Source organism: Pristiophorus japonicus, chromosome 4 (genome assembly GCF_044704955.1).
Source record: "Pristiophorus japonicus isolate sPriJap1 chromosome 4, sPriJap1.hap1, whole genome shotgun sequence".
Lineage (NCBI taxonomy): Eukaryota > Metazoa > Chordata > Chondrichthyes > Pristiophoridae > Pristiophorus > Pristiophorus japonicus.
In genome coordinates, this window is record NC_091980.1 from 289,291,617 (window position 1) to 289,311,435 (window position 19,819).

The window sequence follows — 19,819 nt, forward strand, 5'->3', positions numbered from 1 at the left end:
CACAAGTTGGCTGTCACGTTTCCCACATTACAACAGTGATTACACTCCAAAAGTAGTTAATTGGCTGTAAAGTGCTTTGAGACATCTGGTGATCGTGAAAGGCGCTATTATAAATGCAAGTCTTTCTTTCTTTCATGCCAATATTTCAAAATGCAGGAGTTCTACCCAGTATCCCAGCCAATATTTATCCCTCAACCAACATCAATAAAACAGATTATCTGGTCATTTATCATATTGCTGGTTGTGGGAGCTTGCTGTGCGCAAATTGGTTGCCGTGTTTCCTACATTACAACAGTGACTATACTTCAAAATTATTAGCTGTAAAGTGCATTGGGATGTCTTGAGGTTGTGAAAGGCGCTATATAAATGTAAGTCTTCCTTTTACAAAATGCAAGCATAATATTCAAAGGCTTTCATAATGGAGTCTATTTCAGGACCAATGGACCAGCTGCACTTTACCTGTCCGGCATTCTTCGTATGTTCGTAGCACTAGCTTTTCAACCAAGGCTGTTGCATGTTTGAATCCCAGAGACAGCATTTCATTTCAATCTGCCTAATACAGCGAGGGTGAGTTAACAATCTTTGACCTACTAGCTCGGCAGAGCAATTGATGAAAACAGAGCATTCTGAAAGTGAAATATCCGTTTTACACGGTCTGCATTCAGAGTTTGCTGCATAAAGGCAAATGACATGCTCGCACCGAATTCCAATATCCTTCAACTAAATCCCCCTGAGTCACATCCAGTTTGCTGCTGCTCCTGTCCCAATCCCAGCTGGCATTCATCACACTGGATTCTGCTGTCAATTATACAAAAAGCAACGCTTTTACCTTCACGTCGACCAGCCTTAAATGAATATGAGCAGGCTAATTTAGACAAATAACCTTGCAGTTATCATGGATTTGCAGGCCCATGTGTTATTATTCATGCCACTGTTGAGTCACATAGGTCGTTAGTGATGAACCTGTGTCTGTTCTATGTTTCTATGTAAGAGTGCAATTAGGTTCAGAATAATGCTGTGCTTGATAGGATTATATATTTCTCATTGCAACCATGCGTAAAGGACACAGCTTAATGAGTCAGACCGGCAGAAAAACAATTGAAAATCTTGCCTTGAGAGCTCTGCTCCTCAAATTATCCACTTGGCTGAAGACTTTGTAGGTGATTCATCGTGCTCTCTGATTTTGCCCTTTTCATGTTTCATCAGCTGCAAAATCTTTTAATACATACACAGCCTCTTAGATTGTTTCTGCCAGCATGTGACCGGAGGCGGTTTTAGTTAATCCGATGCTCTTTTAGCCTGTCCCCGTTTCCGTTACTGTTTCATTACTGGACGCTCCGTGCCCTTGTATTACGTAGAATTTACAGCAGAGAAACAGGACATTCAGCCCAACTGGTCCGTGCTCCACACGAGCCTCCACCCACCCCTCTTTGTAATGTCCTTACTCTACAGTATGAAACCACACGAGGCACATTCTGGGGACAAGGTCAATTAACTCTTTATTCACAGGACTCCAAAGACGATGACCCTGCGTGAGACCTCCCTTTTTATACCTGTGAGATCAGGTAAGGAGTGTCTCCCACAAGTTCACCCCTTGTGGTCAAGGTGTGCATCGAGGTTGAGTGTATGCAGTAGTACAGTGGTGTTACATTGTGGTTAAATACATGACATCACCTCCCCCCACCCCCCCCCCAAAAGTCTTATTGGGATCATAGGTTTAGTCTTTCAGGTGGTCTACGCTCCCTTGTGGAGAGCCGCAGTTGGGGCTCTGGTTGTTGGACACTGACGTGTGTGTCTGTCACCTGTGGTGATTCCGGCCTGTCCGGGCTGACCGCAGGGACTGTGCATTCTTCTGATTGCTCTTGTTGCACGTTCACTGGCGGTGGTGTGAGCTCCATCTCATGGTCTTCTTCAGGTTCCTCCGTGTCGATGCTGAACCTTTTTTTTTAAACTTGGTCCAGATGCTTACGGCATATCTGACCATTGTTAAGTTTTACCACAATGACCCTATTCCCCTCTTTGTCAATTACAGTGCCCTCGAGCCATTTGGGCCCCATGGCGTGATTGAGGACCAATACAGGATAATTTATTTCTATACATCTCCCCCTCGAATTACGGTCATGGTACTCGTTTTGTGACTTGCGCTTGCCCTCAACTATGTTGGTCAGGACTGGGTGAATGAGGGACAACCGAGTTTTAAGTGTCTCTGCGGGCGGGACCCCCGTGAGCGAGTGCGGTCAGGATCTATAGGCCAGCAGGAGACGCGATAGATGGCATTGTAGGGAGGGTCCTTGAATCCTGAGCATACCTAACTTAATGATTTGGTCCGCGCGTTCCGCCTGGCCACTGGAGGCCGGCTTGAACGGCGCAGTCCTGACGTGGTTGATGCCATTGCCTGACAGAAACTCTCGGAATTCGTAGCTTGTGAAACATGGGCCATTATCACCAATTTTTTACAGGAGTCGTACAGGGTCAACAACTTGTTTGAACAAAGTAGGTTACGCGCCCGATCAAAAGCCCATTCCTGACAGACCCCCAAAACCAATCGCAACCCTTACGCAGGAGCGCGTGTAGTGGCTTCAACAACGTGCTCAAGTTCGGCAGAAAGTTCCCGAAATAGTTCAACAGTCCCAGGAATGAACACAACTCCGATGTGTTGCAGGGCCTGGGTGCTTGTCGAATCGTCTCTGTTTTGGATTTGGTGGGCCGAATCCCATCTGCAGCAACCCTCCTGCCCAGAAACTCAACCCCAGGAGCTAAAAACACACATTTAGACTTCTTGAGTCGCAGGCCTACCCGGTCCAGTCGGCATAGCACCTCCTCCAGGTTGTGGAGGTGTTCCTCGGTGTCTCGACCCGTGATGTTGTCCTGGAATACGATCGTTCCAGGAATGGATTTAAGCAGGCTTTCCATGTTTCGTTGAAAAATCGCGGCCGCTGATCGAATGCCAAACGGGCATCTGTTATAAACGAACAGTCCCTTGTGCGTGGTGATGGTGGTCAGTAGTTTAGATTTGTCGGCCGGTTCCTGGGTCATATCGACTGAAGTGAGGTCCAACTTGGTGAACAGCTTGCTGCCTGCCAGCGTGGCGAAGAGGTCGTCCGCTCTCGGGAGCGGGTTTGATCTTGTAGGGACACCCGATTGATGGTGACCTTGTAGTCGCCACAGATCCTGACAGAGCCATCCGCTTTTAGGATGGGAACGATGGGGCTCGCCCAGTCGCTGAATTCAACAGACGAGATGATGTCCTCGCTCAACAGCCGGTCCAATTCGCTCTCGATCTTTTCCCGCATCACATATGGCACCGCTCTGGCTTTGTGGTGCACTGGCCTGGCGTCCGGGGTGATGTGCATCCTTACTTTAGTGCCTTTGAAAGTCCTGACGCCAGGTTGGAATAGTGAATCGAATTGTTGTAGGACTTGTGAGCACGAATTTCGCTCCACAGATGACATTGCGTGAACATCCCCCCATTTCCAGTTCATCTCGGCTAACCAGCTCCTCCCCAACAGTGCGGGACCATTGCCCGGGACAATCCAGAGTGGCAGCCGATTCACTAACCCATTGTGTGTGACAGCCAACATTGCACTGCCTAGCACCGGAATGATTTCTTTAGTGTAAGTCCGTAATTGTGTGTCAACACGTGCTAATTTGGGTCTACTGGCTTTAAGTGACCATAGCTTCTCAAATTGCTGAACGCCCATGAGTGACTGGCTGGCCCCAGTGTCCAGCTCCATGCGTACAGGGATACCGTTTAATAAAACCATCATCATTGGTGGCGTTCTGGTGTATGAACTGTGAGTATTCGCCACATGGACCCGCTGAACCTGGCGGTCCATCGATTCGCCCCAAAAGTCATCCTGCCTCAAAGAACCCTCTTCTGGTCCATCCGCCTTATCGGTTAGTCTAGTTGCAGACTTCCTGCACATTCGAGCAAAGTGGCCACTGAGATTGCAGTTCCTGCAGACAAACTGTTGAAGTCTGCAAGATCTAGCTGAGTGTTTCCCCCCACAACTCCAGCATGAGTTAAAGTTTACATTGTTGGGAACAAAAGGACTATGGCCAGGCATTCTGCGCTGACTGTCCCTTTGACTGCTCTTGAGTACCCTATTGGTGGGTGTCAATGGCCCCATCCCGGGCTGCATTGTCCCTTGTGATGGCGTGAATGTCCGTTCAGCCTGCCATTGTCTCTGTTGAAGTCCAACTCTGGGGTCTATTGCTGGCTGGGGAGGCTGCCCCTGCCTGCCTGCGGGGCTCTGAGTTGCATTGATGATGTTGACTCCCTGATCCATCGCCGCGTTACAGGCAGAATTGCGCGCGTATATTATTTTCGTCTCTTCCTCCCCCACCATGAAAGTTTGAGCCATCAACGTCGCCGCTTCCAAGGTCAAATCCTTGGTCTCAATTAATTTGCGGAAAATTCCCGCATGACCGAAGCCCTCAATAAAGAAGTCCCTTAGCAACCAGACTGATTCCCGGGATGGCGGGACTGACATATCAAGAAAGACTGGATTAACTGGGCTTGTATTCACTGGAGTTCAGAAGAATGAGAGGGGATCTCATAGAAACGTTTAAAATTCTAACGGGTTTAGACAGGTTAGATGCAGGAAGAATATTTCCAATGTTGGGGAAGTTCAGAACCAGGGTTCACAGTCTAAGGATAAGGGGTAAGCCATTTAGGACCGAGATGAAGAGAAACTGCTTCACCCAGGGAGTGGTGAACCTGTGGAATTCTCTACCACAGGAAGTTGTTGAGGCCAATTCACTAAATATATTCAAAAAGGAGTTAGATGTAGTCCTTACTACTAGGGGAATCAAGGGGTATGGCGAGAAAGCAGGAATGTGGTACTGAAGTTGCATGTTCAGCCATGAACTCATTGAATGGCGGTGCAGGCTTGAAGGGCCGAATGGCCTACTCCTGCACCTATTTTCTATGTTTCTGTCTGCCCCCTGCAGGCGTCTGTGAACTTACAGAGGCTGACCAAACGCCGGAGGTCCGCTATGAAGTCCAATATGCTCTGTCCTTCACGGCGTCGGTGGGTGTAGAATCTGTGTCGGGCCATATGTATGCTACTCGCCGGTTTGAGGTGCTCCCCAATCAATTTGCTAAGTTCTTCAAAGGTTTTGTCCGCTGGCTTTTTGGGTGCTAGTAAGTCCTTCATGAGCGCGTAAATCTTTGGTCCGCAGCAGGTCAAAAGGCGAGCCCTTCGCTTGTCGGCCGCTGCATCCCCCAGCCATTCTTTCGTAACGAAGCTTTGCTGAAGCCTCTCGACAAAATCGTCCCAGTCTTCCCCAACACAGTACCATTCCTCTGTGCTACCGGTGGCCATTCTCGTGGGTCGTGAATTCCCATTTCTCGTCGCCAATGTAAAGTCCTTACTCTACAGTATGAAACCACACGAGGCACATTCTGGAGACAAGGTCACTCTGTGACCTTAACTCTTTATTCACAGGACTCCAAAGACGATGACCCTGCGTGGGACCTCCCTTTTTATACCTGTGAGATCAGGTAAGGAGTGTCTCCCACAAGTTCACCCCTTGTGGTCAAGGTGTGCATCTAGGTTGAGTGTATACAGTAATACAGTGGTGTTACATTGTGGTTACATACATGACACTCTTCAGCTCACCGGATCAGCATAACCACCTATTCTTTTCTCCCTCGTGTTTATCTAGCTTCCCTTAAATCCATCAATGCTTTTCACCTCAACCACTCCCTCTGGTAGTGAGTTCCACATTGCAACCACTCTGTGGGTGTAATGTATTTGCTTCATGAGTTCTTTGTTCAAGAATTCATAGCAACACATTGCTATTAAGAACCAGTTGGTTTATTAACAAAGGTTTAACATTCACACTACACATTACCAGTTCATCCACTCGGGTCACAACTGCGTACCTCATCATGGATGACCTAGATTCAATTGGCTGGGGTTTTATTGAGTCTTGTGAGCATCACGTGACTGACTCGGCCACTCTACAAACGTAAGAGCATACTCCCTGTGGGTAAAGAGGTTTCTCCTGAATTCCCTATTGGATTTATTGGTGACTATCTTATACTTATGGCCTCTAATTTTGGTCTCCCCCACTAGTGGAAACATCTTCTCTATGTCTACCCTATCGAATCCTTTCATAATCTTTTAAAGACCTCCAGCAGGTCACTGTTCCAGAGTGTAATGGTGATCACACACGCTGCTCTTTTTTTAAGTAAGCCTCTTGTGACGGGACAGAGGTGCACGATTTGTGCAGTGCGAGGAGGGGTGTGTCATACTGGAGCTGGGACTAAAGCAAATAGCTCTTAGATTATTCAAGGGTTAAACCCTGTCCTCAACAATACTCACATTTTGTGTAGATTCCTGAAACGGTGGCGGCAATGGTGAAGAATGCGGAGATTCCGACTTGTGCGGCGCAGGGTAAGTCTTGCGGACGGCCTTCAGGTCACCGGTGCTCGACTGCTACAAGGAGAAATGGATTGGTGTTTATTAAAGAAGAGGACAGACTGACTATACTGTCTACAACAACCCTACACTATACATACAGCGTCTCAGAGCGCCTTGACACCCAATCCAACAAGGCTTCCCATTGATCAGAAAGCAGTACGGTCACCAGAGATACAAAGGAACAACTGCAAACTTTGGGAATCTAAAACAAAAATATAAACGACTCGAAATCCACAGCAGGTCCATCAGCATGTGAAAGAGAAAAGACAGGTTAGAATCATAAAAGGGTTACAGCAGAAAGAGGCCATTCGGCCCGTCGAGCCCATGCCGGCTCTCTGCAAGAGCGCTTCAGCTAATCCCATCCCCTGCCCTTTCCCCGCAAATTATTGCCTTCAGGTACAGGTACTTATCCAATTCCATTTTGAAAGTCACGATTGAGTCTGCCTCCACATTCCTCTCGGACAGTGCATTCCAGATCCTACCGCTCATGTTTTTCCTCATGTTGCCTTTGGTTCTTTTGTCAATCACCTTAAATCTGTGTCCTCTAGTTCTCAATCCTTCTACCAATGGGAATAGTTTCTCTCCATCTATTCTGTCGATACCCCTCATGATTTTGAACACCTCTATCAAATCTCCTCTCAATCTTCTCTGCTCTAAGGAGAACAATCCCAGCTTCTCCAGTCTATCCTTGTAACTGAAGTCCCTCATCCCTGGAATCATTCTTGTAAAGCTTTTCTGCACCTCTCTAAGGCCTTCACATCTTTCCTGAAGTGCAGTGCCCAGAATTGGACACAATACTCCAGTTGAGGCCGAACCAGTGTTTTACAAAGGCTCATCATAACTTCCTTGCTTTTGTACTCTGTGCCTCTATTTATAAAGCCCAGGATCCCACATGCATTTTTAACCGCTTTCTCAACCTGCCCTGCCACCTTCAACGATTTGTGCATATATACCCCCAGGTCCCTCTGTTCATGCAACCCCTTTAGGATTGTACCCTTTAGTTTAAATTGTCTCTTCTCATTCTTTCTACCAAAATGTATTAATTCGCCCATTTCACCAGCCTATCTAGTCATCTTGAAATGTATCACTATCCTCCTCACTGTCCGTCTGCAAATTTTGAAATTGTGCCCTGTACAGCCAAGTCTAAGTTATTAATATATATCAAGAAAAACAGTGGTCCTTATACCAACCCCTGGGGAACACCACTGTATACCTTCCTCAAGTCAAAAAAAACCCCCCGTTCACCACAACTCTGCTTCCTGTCACTGAGCCAATTTTGTATCCATGCTGCCACTGTCCCTTTTATTCCATGGGCTTCAACTTTGCGTTAGCATTTTGAATGTAGTCCCTTAATTAGAACCTCAAATACAGAGCCCAGTTCTGACCCATCTAAACCCAAGACATTAACCCTTTCTTTCCCCTTTGCAGATGCTGATAGACCTGTGTATTTACAGTATTTTCTGTTGTCACTGAAAATAAAATGAGTACATGCATTTATATAGTGCCATTCACGACCTCAGCATGTCCCAAAGCACTTTAAAGCCAATGAAGTACTTTTGAAGCGTAGTCACTGTTGCAATATCGGAAACTAGGCTTATGCTGTGTGTGCCATATTAAAAAGAATCTGCACCGAGCCATTCCGTTTTAATATTGAAACATAGAAAATAGGTGCAGGAGTAGGCCATCCGGCCCTTCGAGCCTGCACCACCATTCAATAAGATCATGGCTGATCAGTCCTTCAGTACACCGTTCCTGCTTTCTCTCCATACCCCTTGATCCCTTTAGCCACAAGGGCCATATCTAACTCCCTCTTGAATATATCCAATGAACTGGCATCAACAACTCTCTGCGGTAGGGAATTACACAGGTTAACAACTCTCAGTGAAGAAGCTCCTCCTCATCTCAGTCCTAAATGGCTTACCCCTTATCCTTAGACTATGTCCCCTGATTCTGGACTTCCCCAACATCGGGAACATTCTTCCTGCATCGAACCTGTCCAGTCCGTCAGAATTTTATATGTTTCTATGAGATCCCCTCTCATCCTTCTAAACTCCAGTGAATACAGGCCCAGTCGATCCAGTCTCTCCTCATATGTCAGTCCTGCCATCCCAGGAATCAGTCTGGTGAATCTTTGCTGCACTCCCTCAATAGCAAGAAAGTCCTTCCTCAGATTAGGAGACCAAAACTGAACATAATATTCCAGGTGGGGCCTCACCAAGGCCCTGTAAAACTGCAGTAAGACTTCCCTGCTCCTATACTCAAATCCCCTTGCTATGAAGGTCAACATACCATTTGCCGCCTTCACCGCCTGCTGTACCTGCATGCCAACCTTCAATGACTGATGAATCATGACACCCAGGTCTCGCTGCACCTCCCCTTTTCCTAATCTGCCGCCGTTCAGATAATATTCTGTCTTCGTGTTTTTGCCCCCAAAGTGGATAACCTCACATTTATCGACATTATACTGCATCTGCCATGTATTTGCCCACTCGCCTAACCTGTCCAAATTACCCTGCAGCCTCTTAGCATCCTCCTCACAGCTCACACCGCCACCCAGTTTAGTGTCATCTGCAAACTTGGAGATATTACACTCAATTCCATCATCTAAATCATGAATATATATTGTAAAGAGCTGGGATCCCAGCACTGAGCCCTGCGCCACTCGTCACTGCCTGCCATTCTGAAAAGGACCCGTTAATCCCGACTGTCTGCTTCCTGTCTGCCAACCAGTTCTCTATCCACGTCAGTACATTACTCCCAATACCATATGCTTTGATTTTGCACACCAATCTCTTGTGTGGGACCTTGTCAAAAGCCTTTTGAAAGTCCAAATACACCACATCCACTGGTTCTCTCCTGTCCACTCTACTAGTTACATCCTCAAAAAATTCTAGAAGATTTGTCAAGCATGATTTCCCCTTCATAAATCCATTCTGACTTGGACCAATCCTATCACTGCTTTCCAAATGTGCTGCTATTTCATCCTTAATGATTGATTCCACCATTTTCCCCACTACTGATGTCAGGCTAACTGGTCTATAATTACTCGTTTTCTCTCTCCCTCCTTTTTTAAAAAGTGGTGTTACATTAGTAACCCTCCAGTCCATAGGAACTGATCCAGAGTCGATAGACTGTTGGAAAATGATCACCAATGCATCCACTATTTCTAGGGCCACTTCCTTAAGTACTCTGGGATGTAGACTATCAGGCCCTGGGGATTTATCGGCCTTCAATCCTGTCAATTTCCCTAACACAATTTCCCGCCTAATAAAGGATATCCTTCAGTTCCTCCTTCTCACTAGACCTTTGGACTCCTAGTACATCCAGAAGGTTATTTGTGTCTTCCTTTGTGAAGACAGAACCAAAGTACTTGTTCAATTGGTCTGCCATTTCTTTGTTCCCCATTATAAATTCACCCGAATCCGACTGCAAGAGACCTATTTTTGTCTTCGCTAATCTTTTTCTCTTTACATATCTATAGAAGCTTTTGCAGTCATTTTTTATGTTTCCGGCAAGCTTCCTCTCGTACTCTATTTTCCCCCTCTTAACTAAACCTTGTCCTCCTCTGCTGTATTCTAAATTTCTCCCAGTCCTCAGGTTTGCTGCTTTTTCTGGCCAATTTATATGCCTCTTCCTTGGACTTAACACTATCCTTAATTTCCCTTGTTAGCCACGGTTGAGCCACCTTCCCAGTTTTATTTTTACTCCATACAGGGATGTACAATTGTTGAAGTTCGTCCATATGATCTTTAAAGGTTTGCCATTGCCTATCAACCGTCAACCCTTTAAGTATCATTTGCCAGTCTAATCTAGCCAATTCGCACCTCGTACCATCAAAGTTGCCTTTCCTTAAGTTCAGGACCTTAGTTTCTGAATTAACTTTGTCACTCTCCATCTTAATAAAGAATTCTACCATATTATGGTCACTCTTCCCCAAGGGGCCTTGCACAACAAGATTGCTAATTAGTCCCTTCTCGTTACACATCGCTAATTAGTCCCTTCTCGTTACACATCACCCAGTCTAGGATGGCCAGCTCTCTGGTTGGTTCCTCGACATATTGGTCGAGAAAACTATCCCTAATACACTCCAGGAAATCCTCCTCCACCGCATTGCTATCAGTTAGATTAGCCCAATCAATATGTAGATTAAAGTCGCCATTGATTACTACTGTACCTTTATTGCACACATCCCTTATTTCTTGTTTGATGCTGTCCCCAACCTCGCTACTACTATTTGGTGGCCTGTACACAACTCCCACTGGCGTTTTCTGCCCTTTGGTATTCCGTAGCTCCACCCATACCGATTCCACATCATCCAAGCTAATGTCCTTCCTTACTATTGCATTAATTTCCTCTTTAACCAGCAACGCCACCCCACCTCCTTTTCCTTTCGGTTTATGCTTCCTAAATGCTGAATACCCCTGGATGTTGAGTTCCCAGCCTTGGTCACTCTGGAGCCATGTCTCTGTGATGCCAATCACATTGTATCCGTTAACTGCTATCTGCGCAGTTAATTCGTCCACCTTATTCCGAATATTCCTCGCATTGAGTGATGCTCATGTCCAAGTGTTCCCAGCACTACCTTACCCTACTGTTTTGGACTACAAAATGGACTCTCCAGACAACTTTGGGGCAGGAATCTATAATTTTTGTCCAAGGAGATAAAAATTCAACATGCTGCTATTAGTATTTACTGAAACACTACGGACATGGTAATGTGAAGCAGAGCTCCTGGATAAGCTTACATGTAACTGTTGGTGGCTCCATTCTATTGGATGTGCTCTACTCTGTCAAGTATGGAAGAACTCCACAAGACTTGAGTACTGTGAGCTAAAACTGATGTGACCCTAGTCTCTTTAATACAACTCCAGAGTGCCCAAGCACATGGCAGACAACCGTTTATACTTCCTTGCACGAGGTGTGCAGGTGACCCTTGGGCCTCCAACTGTTGCGCCCTCTGATGGCAAGTCTTACACAGTTACAGTGTTTACATACATAACATACTCTGCTTTGAAAGGACAACAAAAGACTTGAACAAGTTACAGCCCATCGTGCCAGACACTGATAATCCACAGTAGAATATCCAAACAGGCATATATATTATGGGCGCTGCCTGCTGAGATTAAAAACAGGGGCATAACGAGCAGGCAAACAGGCAGGAGGTTGGGACCTTTTAAATAGGCGAGTGTCTTTGGTAGCAGGAGAGAGAAGTGCATTATGAGGAACATAGGAACAGGAGTCGGCAATTCAGCCATTCAATGAGATCATGGCTGGTCTGTGCCGTGCAATGTTTTCATTGCAATAACCTCACTCACAATGCAATGGTGCATTTTGGCCAGATTTATGACAAGAAATGCTCATCAAACACTTCCGTACTCCTGAAAGACCTGCTCGCTCATCCCCATCCCAGTCCTTTAAAACAGAATTGGAAGGTGGTGTTCTCAGCGCCAGTCGCACTTTCAAAGTTACAAGAAAGGAAAAGAAAGAACTTGCATTTATATAGCACCTTTCACAACCTCAGGATGTCCCAAAACGCTTTGCAGCCAATGATGTACTTTTAAAGGGTAGTCAATGTTGTAATGTAGGAAATGCTGCAGCCAATTTGCACCCACAAACCGCAATGTGATAATGACCAGATAATAATTTTTAGTGGTGCTAATTGAGGGATCAATGCTAGCCAGGACAGCAGGGGATCTCCCCTGCTCTTCTTCAAATAGTGACGTGGGATCTTTTTCATCCATTTGAGACGTAGATGAGATTGAACATCTCATTTGAAAGACGGTACCTCCAACAATTCAGCACTCCCTCAGTACTGCACTGGAGTGTTAGCCTAGATTGTCATGCTCAAGTCTCGAGTGGGATTTGAACCCATGACCTTCTGACTCAGTGGCAGAAAGTGCTACCCCACTGAGCCACAGCTGACACTGACAAGGATGAATTACTACTGTTCTTCTGTTTATTTCAGTTGTTGCTAAGTCGTTTGTTGAATATTTCTGTTTAAAAGGCCTACGAAATCTTTAGGAGTGCGAGGGAGCTGAATTAACACGGACGCATCAAAACAAATCACATCCATTCTACAGTCAATGTCTGCAAAGACTGCAGTTATACTTGTGTATTCTTGGAACGGTCAGAGATTCTCCCCATGGCCTAATGGGTAAGGACATCAGCTGGTATGGGATTTACTCATACAGAACAGAATGTTTGACAAGAAAGCAGAACAAAATCAGACCGAATGCCCAAGCCTGAACGACTTGCTTGCTCGCTCATCCCTATCCCAGCAAAATTCCACTTAACTAGGGAATAGGAAATAGGAAATTGTAGGGGAGAGATTTAATGCAGGAAGCAACGGTCCTCAATTAGATAATTTTCCCATAATGCTTAGCAAAGTTGGCATGACCACCTGGTGGCCTAGATATTATAGTATGCTAGCTTTTGTTACAAAGGGATTTGAGTATAAGAGTAAAGAAGTTTTATTACAATTATACAGGACATTGGTGAGGCCAAGGAAACACATACTTGCCTTCGATGGAGTGCCACGAAGGTTCACCAGACTGGTTCCTGGGATGAGGGGATTGCCCTATGAGTAGACTCGGCCTATATTCCTTAGAGTTTAGAAGAATGAGAAGTGATCTCATTGAAACATACAAAATTCTTAAGGGGCTTGACAGGGTTAATGCTGAGAAAATGTTTCCCCTAGCTGGGGAATCTAGAACACAGGGTCACAGTATGGGGTTGGCCATTTAGAACTGAGATGAGGAGAATTTCCTCTACTCAAAGGGTTTTGAATCTTTGGAATCTTTACTCCAGAGAGCTGTGGCTGCTCAGTCGTTGAGTATATTGAAGACAGAGGTCGATAAATTTGGGGGAATTAATGCAGGAAGGTGAAGTTGAGGTAAAAGATCAGCCAAATGGCCTGATCCAGCTCCTGTTTCGATGTTCTTATATTCTTGTAAGCAGAGGAACAAATCAGATGTGAAACATTCATGGAATTCAATGCAGTGAGTATTGCAGGGGAAAAGGGCCCATCTTTAGAACGGCTACATCTACCTGAACTAGCTTTGCATACAGCTTTGCTGGGCGTAACGTGTTATGGTGGGGGATGTGGAGATCACAGATGATGTTTTCCGGGCAGCCGTCGAGTGATTTTTTACAACAATTGTCTACAGGCTGTTCCATTTTTTGACAGTCTCAATTAACATCTGTCAGCATTTTTATAGACACATATAAACACACACACACACAAACATAAACATTAAATAGTACTTGAAAACTCACAATAGAAAAAATATACTACTGTGCTACGAAACATTCTGAGAAGACCAAGTATAAGGATATCATTTTATTTATAAGCTGGTCCTATGAGTTGGACACCGATGAATAATCTTTGAATAATCTTTTTAAAAATTAATTCGTGGGATGTGGACATTGCTGGTATTTATTGCCCATCCCTAGTTGCCCTTGAGAAGGTGGTGAGCCACCTTCTTGAATCGCTGCAATCCGTGACATGTAGCAGTTTTGTACAACTGAGTGACTTCCTGGGCCATTTCAGAAGGCAGTTAAGAGTCAACCACATTGCCGCGTGTCTAGAGCCACATATAGACACGCAGGTCTCCAGTTGTCCTGGTTAACCCTTGACACTGGATAAAGGCCTAGCTCGGCCAAGCCCGTGTGGTAACTGATGTGCAACGGCCACCACACGTTAAAAAAATCCACGCACAGGCATCTTCCACCCCTTCAATTGGAGTTCAGGACTGGAATATCGGGTCCTTCATTGAAACTTCTGTGAACTCATCCCTTTTGGTGTGGAAGCAAGTCATCCTCGTTCAAGGGATCGCATATGATGATGAGAGTCACATATAGGCCAGACCAGGTAAGGACAGCAGATTTCCTTCTCTAAACTGTCAATGTGCAAAGTTTCATTCCTACACGTTGCACTATTTGGCACTCTTACAGGCCACTTTTAAAACAAGTGATTTGTTATTGCTCAGATATACTCATAATTATTTAACAGCAATTCACTGAGGTACCGGATGGAGAATGCCTCTCCATCCTTGCAGCAGGAGTTTGGTTAGAAGGGACTGGACTCACCACTTCCTCGAGTTGCATTTCACATTATGACATGGCACGGCACATTCATTGCAGAAGGCCCCTTCTTCCAATATACAAAACTTCACCTCCATACAACCATCCTGTTACAACTGCATGGTGCCCATGAGTACCACCTCTGGAGCTGTACGCAACAGGAGTTCGCACACTCAACAGAAGAGGGGTAGGAAAGCTGAAGGATTCAAATATACAAATAACACTGACACGTGTCAGCCATGGCAACACTGCAGCCTCGGAGTCAGAAAGTTGTGGCTTCAAGTCCCACCCCAGAGACTTGAGCACAACAATTCAGGCTGATACTCCAATGCAGTGCTGAGGGAGTGCTGCACTGTTGGACATACCATCTTTCAGAGGAGATGTTAAACCGAGGCCCCGTCTGCGCTCTCGGGTGGATGTATAAGGTGCCGTGGCACTAGTTCGAAGAAGAGGAGAGTTCTCCCCGGTGTCCCAGCCAATATTTATCCCTTAATCTACATCATTAAAAAACAAATTATCTGGTCATTATCCATTGCTGTCTGTGGGACCTTGCTGTGTACAAATTGGCTGCCGCAATTTCTACATTACAACAGTGACTACACTCCTCGACCAGGCCAACATCCCCAACATTGAAGCACTGACCACACCTGAGCAGCTCCGCTGGGCAGGCTACATTGTTCGCATGCCGGACACGAGACTCCCAAAGCAAGCGCTCTACTCGGAACTCCTTCACAGCAAACAAGCCAAAGGTGGGCAGAGGAAACGTGACAAGGACACCCTCAAAGCCTCCCTGATAAAGTGCGACATTCCCCACTGACACCTAAGAGTCTCTGGCCAAAGACCGCCCTAAGTGGAGGAAGTGCATCCGGGAGGGCGCTGGGCACCTCGAGTCTCATCGCCGAGAGCATACAGAAACCAAGCGGAGGCAGTGGAAAGAGCGTGCGGCAAACCTGTCCCACACCCTTTCCTCCAACAACTGTCTGTCCCACCTGTGTCAGGGACTGTGGTTCTCGTATTGGACTGTACAGCCACCTAAGGACTCATTTGTGAGTGGAAGCAAGTCTTCCTCGATTCCGAGGGACTGCCTATGATGATGATGATGATGATGACACTCCAAAAGTACTTAATTGGCTGTAAAGTGCTTTGGGACGTCCGGTGATTGTGAGAGGCGCGATATAAATGCAAGTCTTTTCTTTTTTGACACACTATGCTCACTGTCCCGACTATTTACTTTATAAAGAATGTAGGTCGATGATAGCTATCTCTCCAAGTGTGAGCCCTAAAGCCAATCGTGCCCCCTATCCTGCACAGTAACAGAACTACAGCTGTTTTTCATCACCGTGACACACAATCCATCTCTCCAGTTCCTCTTAATCCCAGCAGTTGAGATCAGTGCATCCCGTGCTTCAGGGTTGGGACCTTTCCAGCCCAAGACCCCTGAAGTGGCCCAGTGGGACCATTCATCTGTTCAGCTGTCAGCCGCTCTCAGATCTGGAACAGGCAGTCCTCTCCAGAGAGCTCCACTCACTGACCTCCCACACGCCTGCTGCAGTCTAAGTACTGCACGTCTAATAAACTTAGCAATCCCCCAGGCGGCTCAAAGTTGGATCCTTTCCCTCGATCTGTAGAAACTAGTATCAGGCAGTTCAAAATCATTGCAGACCTGACACCTTATTATAACGTTGCCTCATTAAGCTCACATTATCTCCTTCCTTTTTCAATTGTCCAATTACACTGTAATTCAGAAGCATCATCCTGAGCTGGCAAGCCATGTTTTAAAGTTAATGAATAAAAATGGATTTAACTTTTCTCTCTTGCGGCTCCATTATTTGCAGGGCTCTGGGGAGAGAGCAGAGGAGTGGCACTAATTGGACAGCTCTTTCAGAGAGCTGGCACTGGCATGATGGGCCGAGTGGCCTCCTTCAGTGCTGTTTGAGCCCAGGATGATATTCTACAGCTGGGACAGCCAGATAGCCACGAAACACAGGCACCTCCCCTCAAAATGCTGCTACCTGTTCTGGCTTCAGCAGTGTAAAGGTAGGGAGCGGGCACACAGAACCTGGTCCCTCGCAACCCGAGCTAAACAGGCTGTAGGAAAGACTAGAATCCCCAAGCTCGGGGGGGGAAGGGGGGAAGGGGGGAAAAGAAAGAGGGAGGGGGGGGAAATGAGAGAGGGAGGGGGGGGAAACGAGAGAGGGAGGGGGGGAAGAAAAAGAGAGGGGGAGGGGGGGGAAAGAAAGAGAGGGGGAGGGGTGGAAGAAAGAGAGGGGGAGGGGGGAAAGAAAGAGAGGGGGAGGGGGGAAAGAAAGAGAGGGGGAGGGGGAAAGAAAGAGAGGGGGAGGGGGAAAGAAAGAGAGGGGGAGGGGGAAAGAAAGAGAGGGGGAGGTGGAAAGAAAGAGAGGGGGAGGGGGGAAAGAAAGAGAGGGGGAGGGGGGAAAGAAAGAGAGGGGGAGGGGGGAAAGAAAGAGAGGGGGAGGGGGGAAAGAAAGAGAGGGGGAGGGGGGAAAGAAAGAGAGGGGGAGGGGGGAAAGAAAGAGAGGGGGAGGGGGGAAAGAAAGAGAGGGGGAGGGGGAAAGAAAGAGAGGGGGAGGGGGGAAAGAAAGAGAGGGGGAGGGGGGAAAGAAAAAGAGAGGGGGAGGGGGGAAAGAAAGAGAGGGGGAGGGGGGAAAGAAAGAGAGGGGGAGGGGGGAAAGAAAAAGGGGGAGGGGGGAAAGAAAGAGAGGGGGAGGGGGGAAAGAAAGAGAGGGGGGGAAGAAAGAGAGGGGGGGAAACGAGAGAGGGAGGGGGGGAAACGAGAGAGGGAGGGAGAGAGGGGGGTGAAGAAGAGAGGGGGGGTGGGAAAGAGTGGGGTGGGAGGGGGAATGAAAACTCAGGGGTGGATGGACAATATGTCACAAACTTGTCACAAAGTAATGTGATTGAAACTTGATTATCAGGAGAGGATTCCACTAATACTAAAACACGAGTGTGTGTGTGTTTTTTTAAAGTGGTTAACAACTATGTGAATGTTAACTAGAGCCACATTAACCAGTGCACGACCAAAAGGAAATGAAAACCCTTGAAGAGGCAGAACAATGCAGTGTTTCCTAACACGGCACTTCTCGGAAAACACAAAGTGCCGGCCACAGTACAATTATAAAGAAGATTTTCAAAATGTGTTGGTGAGACCCCATCTTCTCCAGCCCTCCAATTGCTCTCCATCTTCGCAACATAGTTAACAGCGAGGAATGTCCCTCCCTGACAGTCTCAGGCAGCATTCACAAATCCATTTACCACAAGTACATCGGGGAGAATGATGGCAACAGGCCAAGTAAGTAGCACCAGGCTACTCACACCAGTTCCACACAGCTGTACTTATTGGTGGAACCCTCTAATTACCCAACACGCGAATCCAGCGATCAAGCTGTGTTCAGGCAGTCGGCAGCTGGGTTACAGACATCGGACGAGAAATTTGATGACGCTGCGCCCATTTTTGCATACATAAAATGGACGCTAAAGCAATCAATATGAAGACAACGTGGGTTTATAGGCTTCAAATGAGACATTCCAGGCCGTGCCTGAAACAAGGGCTTAGTAGAGGGCCCAATGCCTGCTTGAGGCCCCCTTTGAAAAGTTGGGCTGGCCTGATCACAGCCAGCACTGGGTCATTATCCAACCATTCACACCCTGTCTTGACTAATGTTTTTCTAACTTCTGCCATTACCATCTCAAGTCGGCTCATCATCCTTTTTGTCTCTCTAATCTCTCCTGTCTTCCACCCTATCACAGACCTTCCCCTTTTGTTCTTTCTTCCCCTCCCCCTTTCAGTGCTGGTTAAGAATCCGTTCTTTCCGAACACTCTCCAGTTCTGACGAAGGGTCATCGACCCGAAATGTTAACTCTGCTCCCTCTCCACAGATGCTGCCTGACCTGCTGAGATTTCCAGCATTTTCTGTTTTTATCACTCCCTCTCTTGGTCGCTGCCTCCCGCCCTTCCCTCTCCCGATCGCTTCCCCCTCTCCGCTTCTTGCAAGACATACCCGAGGGCTGCTGCTGGTGACGCAGCCACCCGAAATTCAAATCATCTTCGCCGACGAGCTGCCTGGGGGATGCCCAGCAGGTGTCTGCAGCTCACTGGCCTCGTGGAGGTGAGGCCCGAGGCCTAATATTGGGTGGGCCTTGGGCTTATCTTGTTCTGGCACTGGGATTCTTCCCTGCGCCCAGTCTGTGCCGGCCTGAGCCAATTTTTTAGGAAAAAGCGAAGCAACTTCACCTCATTATAAGAATTTTTTTTAATATATAGATAAGAATTCAGAATGTCATCATCATAGGCAGTCCCTGAAAATCGAGGAAGACTTGCATCCACTCTCAAAGTGTGTTCTCAGGTGACTGTACAGACCAATGCAGGAATTACAGTCTGTCACAGGTGGGACAGACAGTGGTTGAAGGAAAGGGTGGGTGGGGAGTCTGGTTTGCCACACGCTCCTTCCGCTGCCTGCGCTTGTTTTCTGCACGCTCTCGGCGACAAGACTCGAGGTGCTCAGCGCTCTCCCGGATGCTCTTCCTCAATCATGTTATGGCTGGGGGAATGTTGAAAAAATTCCACAAATGTTAATGTTCAGGTGGTATAATCAGAAAGTTTCACCTCCAGGAGCTGAATTTGCGTGCCCTTTATCAGGCTTCTGGGATTTAAATATCTCTCTCTTTCAGTCAACCTTTAAAGGCTTTTGTATAATCTCAATTCAGGTCCCATTGGGCTTAGAGCCATAAAAGTACCCATAATTCAGCACTAATTGGCAGTAAAAATAAAAGTCATGGCACGCAGAGTGAAACCTTCAACTAATGAGTCACGCGGAGATAGGCTATGCAGTATCATTGAAATGTTTCTGCTCAGAAATCAACAGTATCAGATTGGTCTGCTATCAGCCTACGTAAGCCTTCCATTCAGTTGGTTTTGATCAGTCTGCCAAGAATGTAACTCAAACCTATTGCAAATTGAGCAAATATTCAGAGAACTGCAGAGTGCACATGTTGCTAAAGATGGGTTGAGCAAACTGTTTCACATTCACTTCTGGGTTAGAGTATCAGTACATCCAGCCCTGTTCTACGCAAGTCTTTGTATCCAACTATGTTATGGGTCTATTGTTACTAACTGTATTGTAACCACTGGATAACCTGCAACTGAATATCCACGCAGGACTGGTCTGCATTAGGCCAGTTCAAATCAATTCACAAATATAGCCAAGCCCAACATCATTTGGGCATTTAAGAGGGGATTTTAACTTTCGGTGTGGGCGGAATCAGGCCGCTAGTTGATTGTCTGCTGT

General features: G+C 46.6%; 1 protein-coding gene across 1 annotated transcript in view; it reads right to left on the minus strand.

The window, feature by feature from the left end:
- LOC139262376 (coiled-coil domain-containing protein 85C-like) overlaps positions 1–19,819 on the minus strand; it is a 249,274-nt gene that overhangs the window by 22,913 nt on the left and 206,542 nt on the right. Inside the window, exon 3 of the mRNA XM_070877564.1 lies at positions 6,333–6,446. Within this exon, the coding sequence (XP_070733665.1) occupies positions 6,333–6,446 (114 nt within the window). The remainder of the gene's footprint in view (positions 1–6,332; positions 6,447–19,819) is intronic.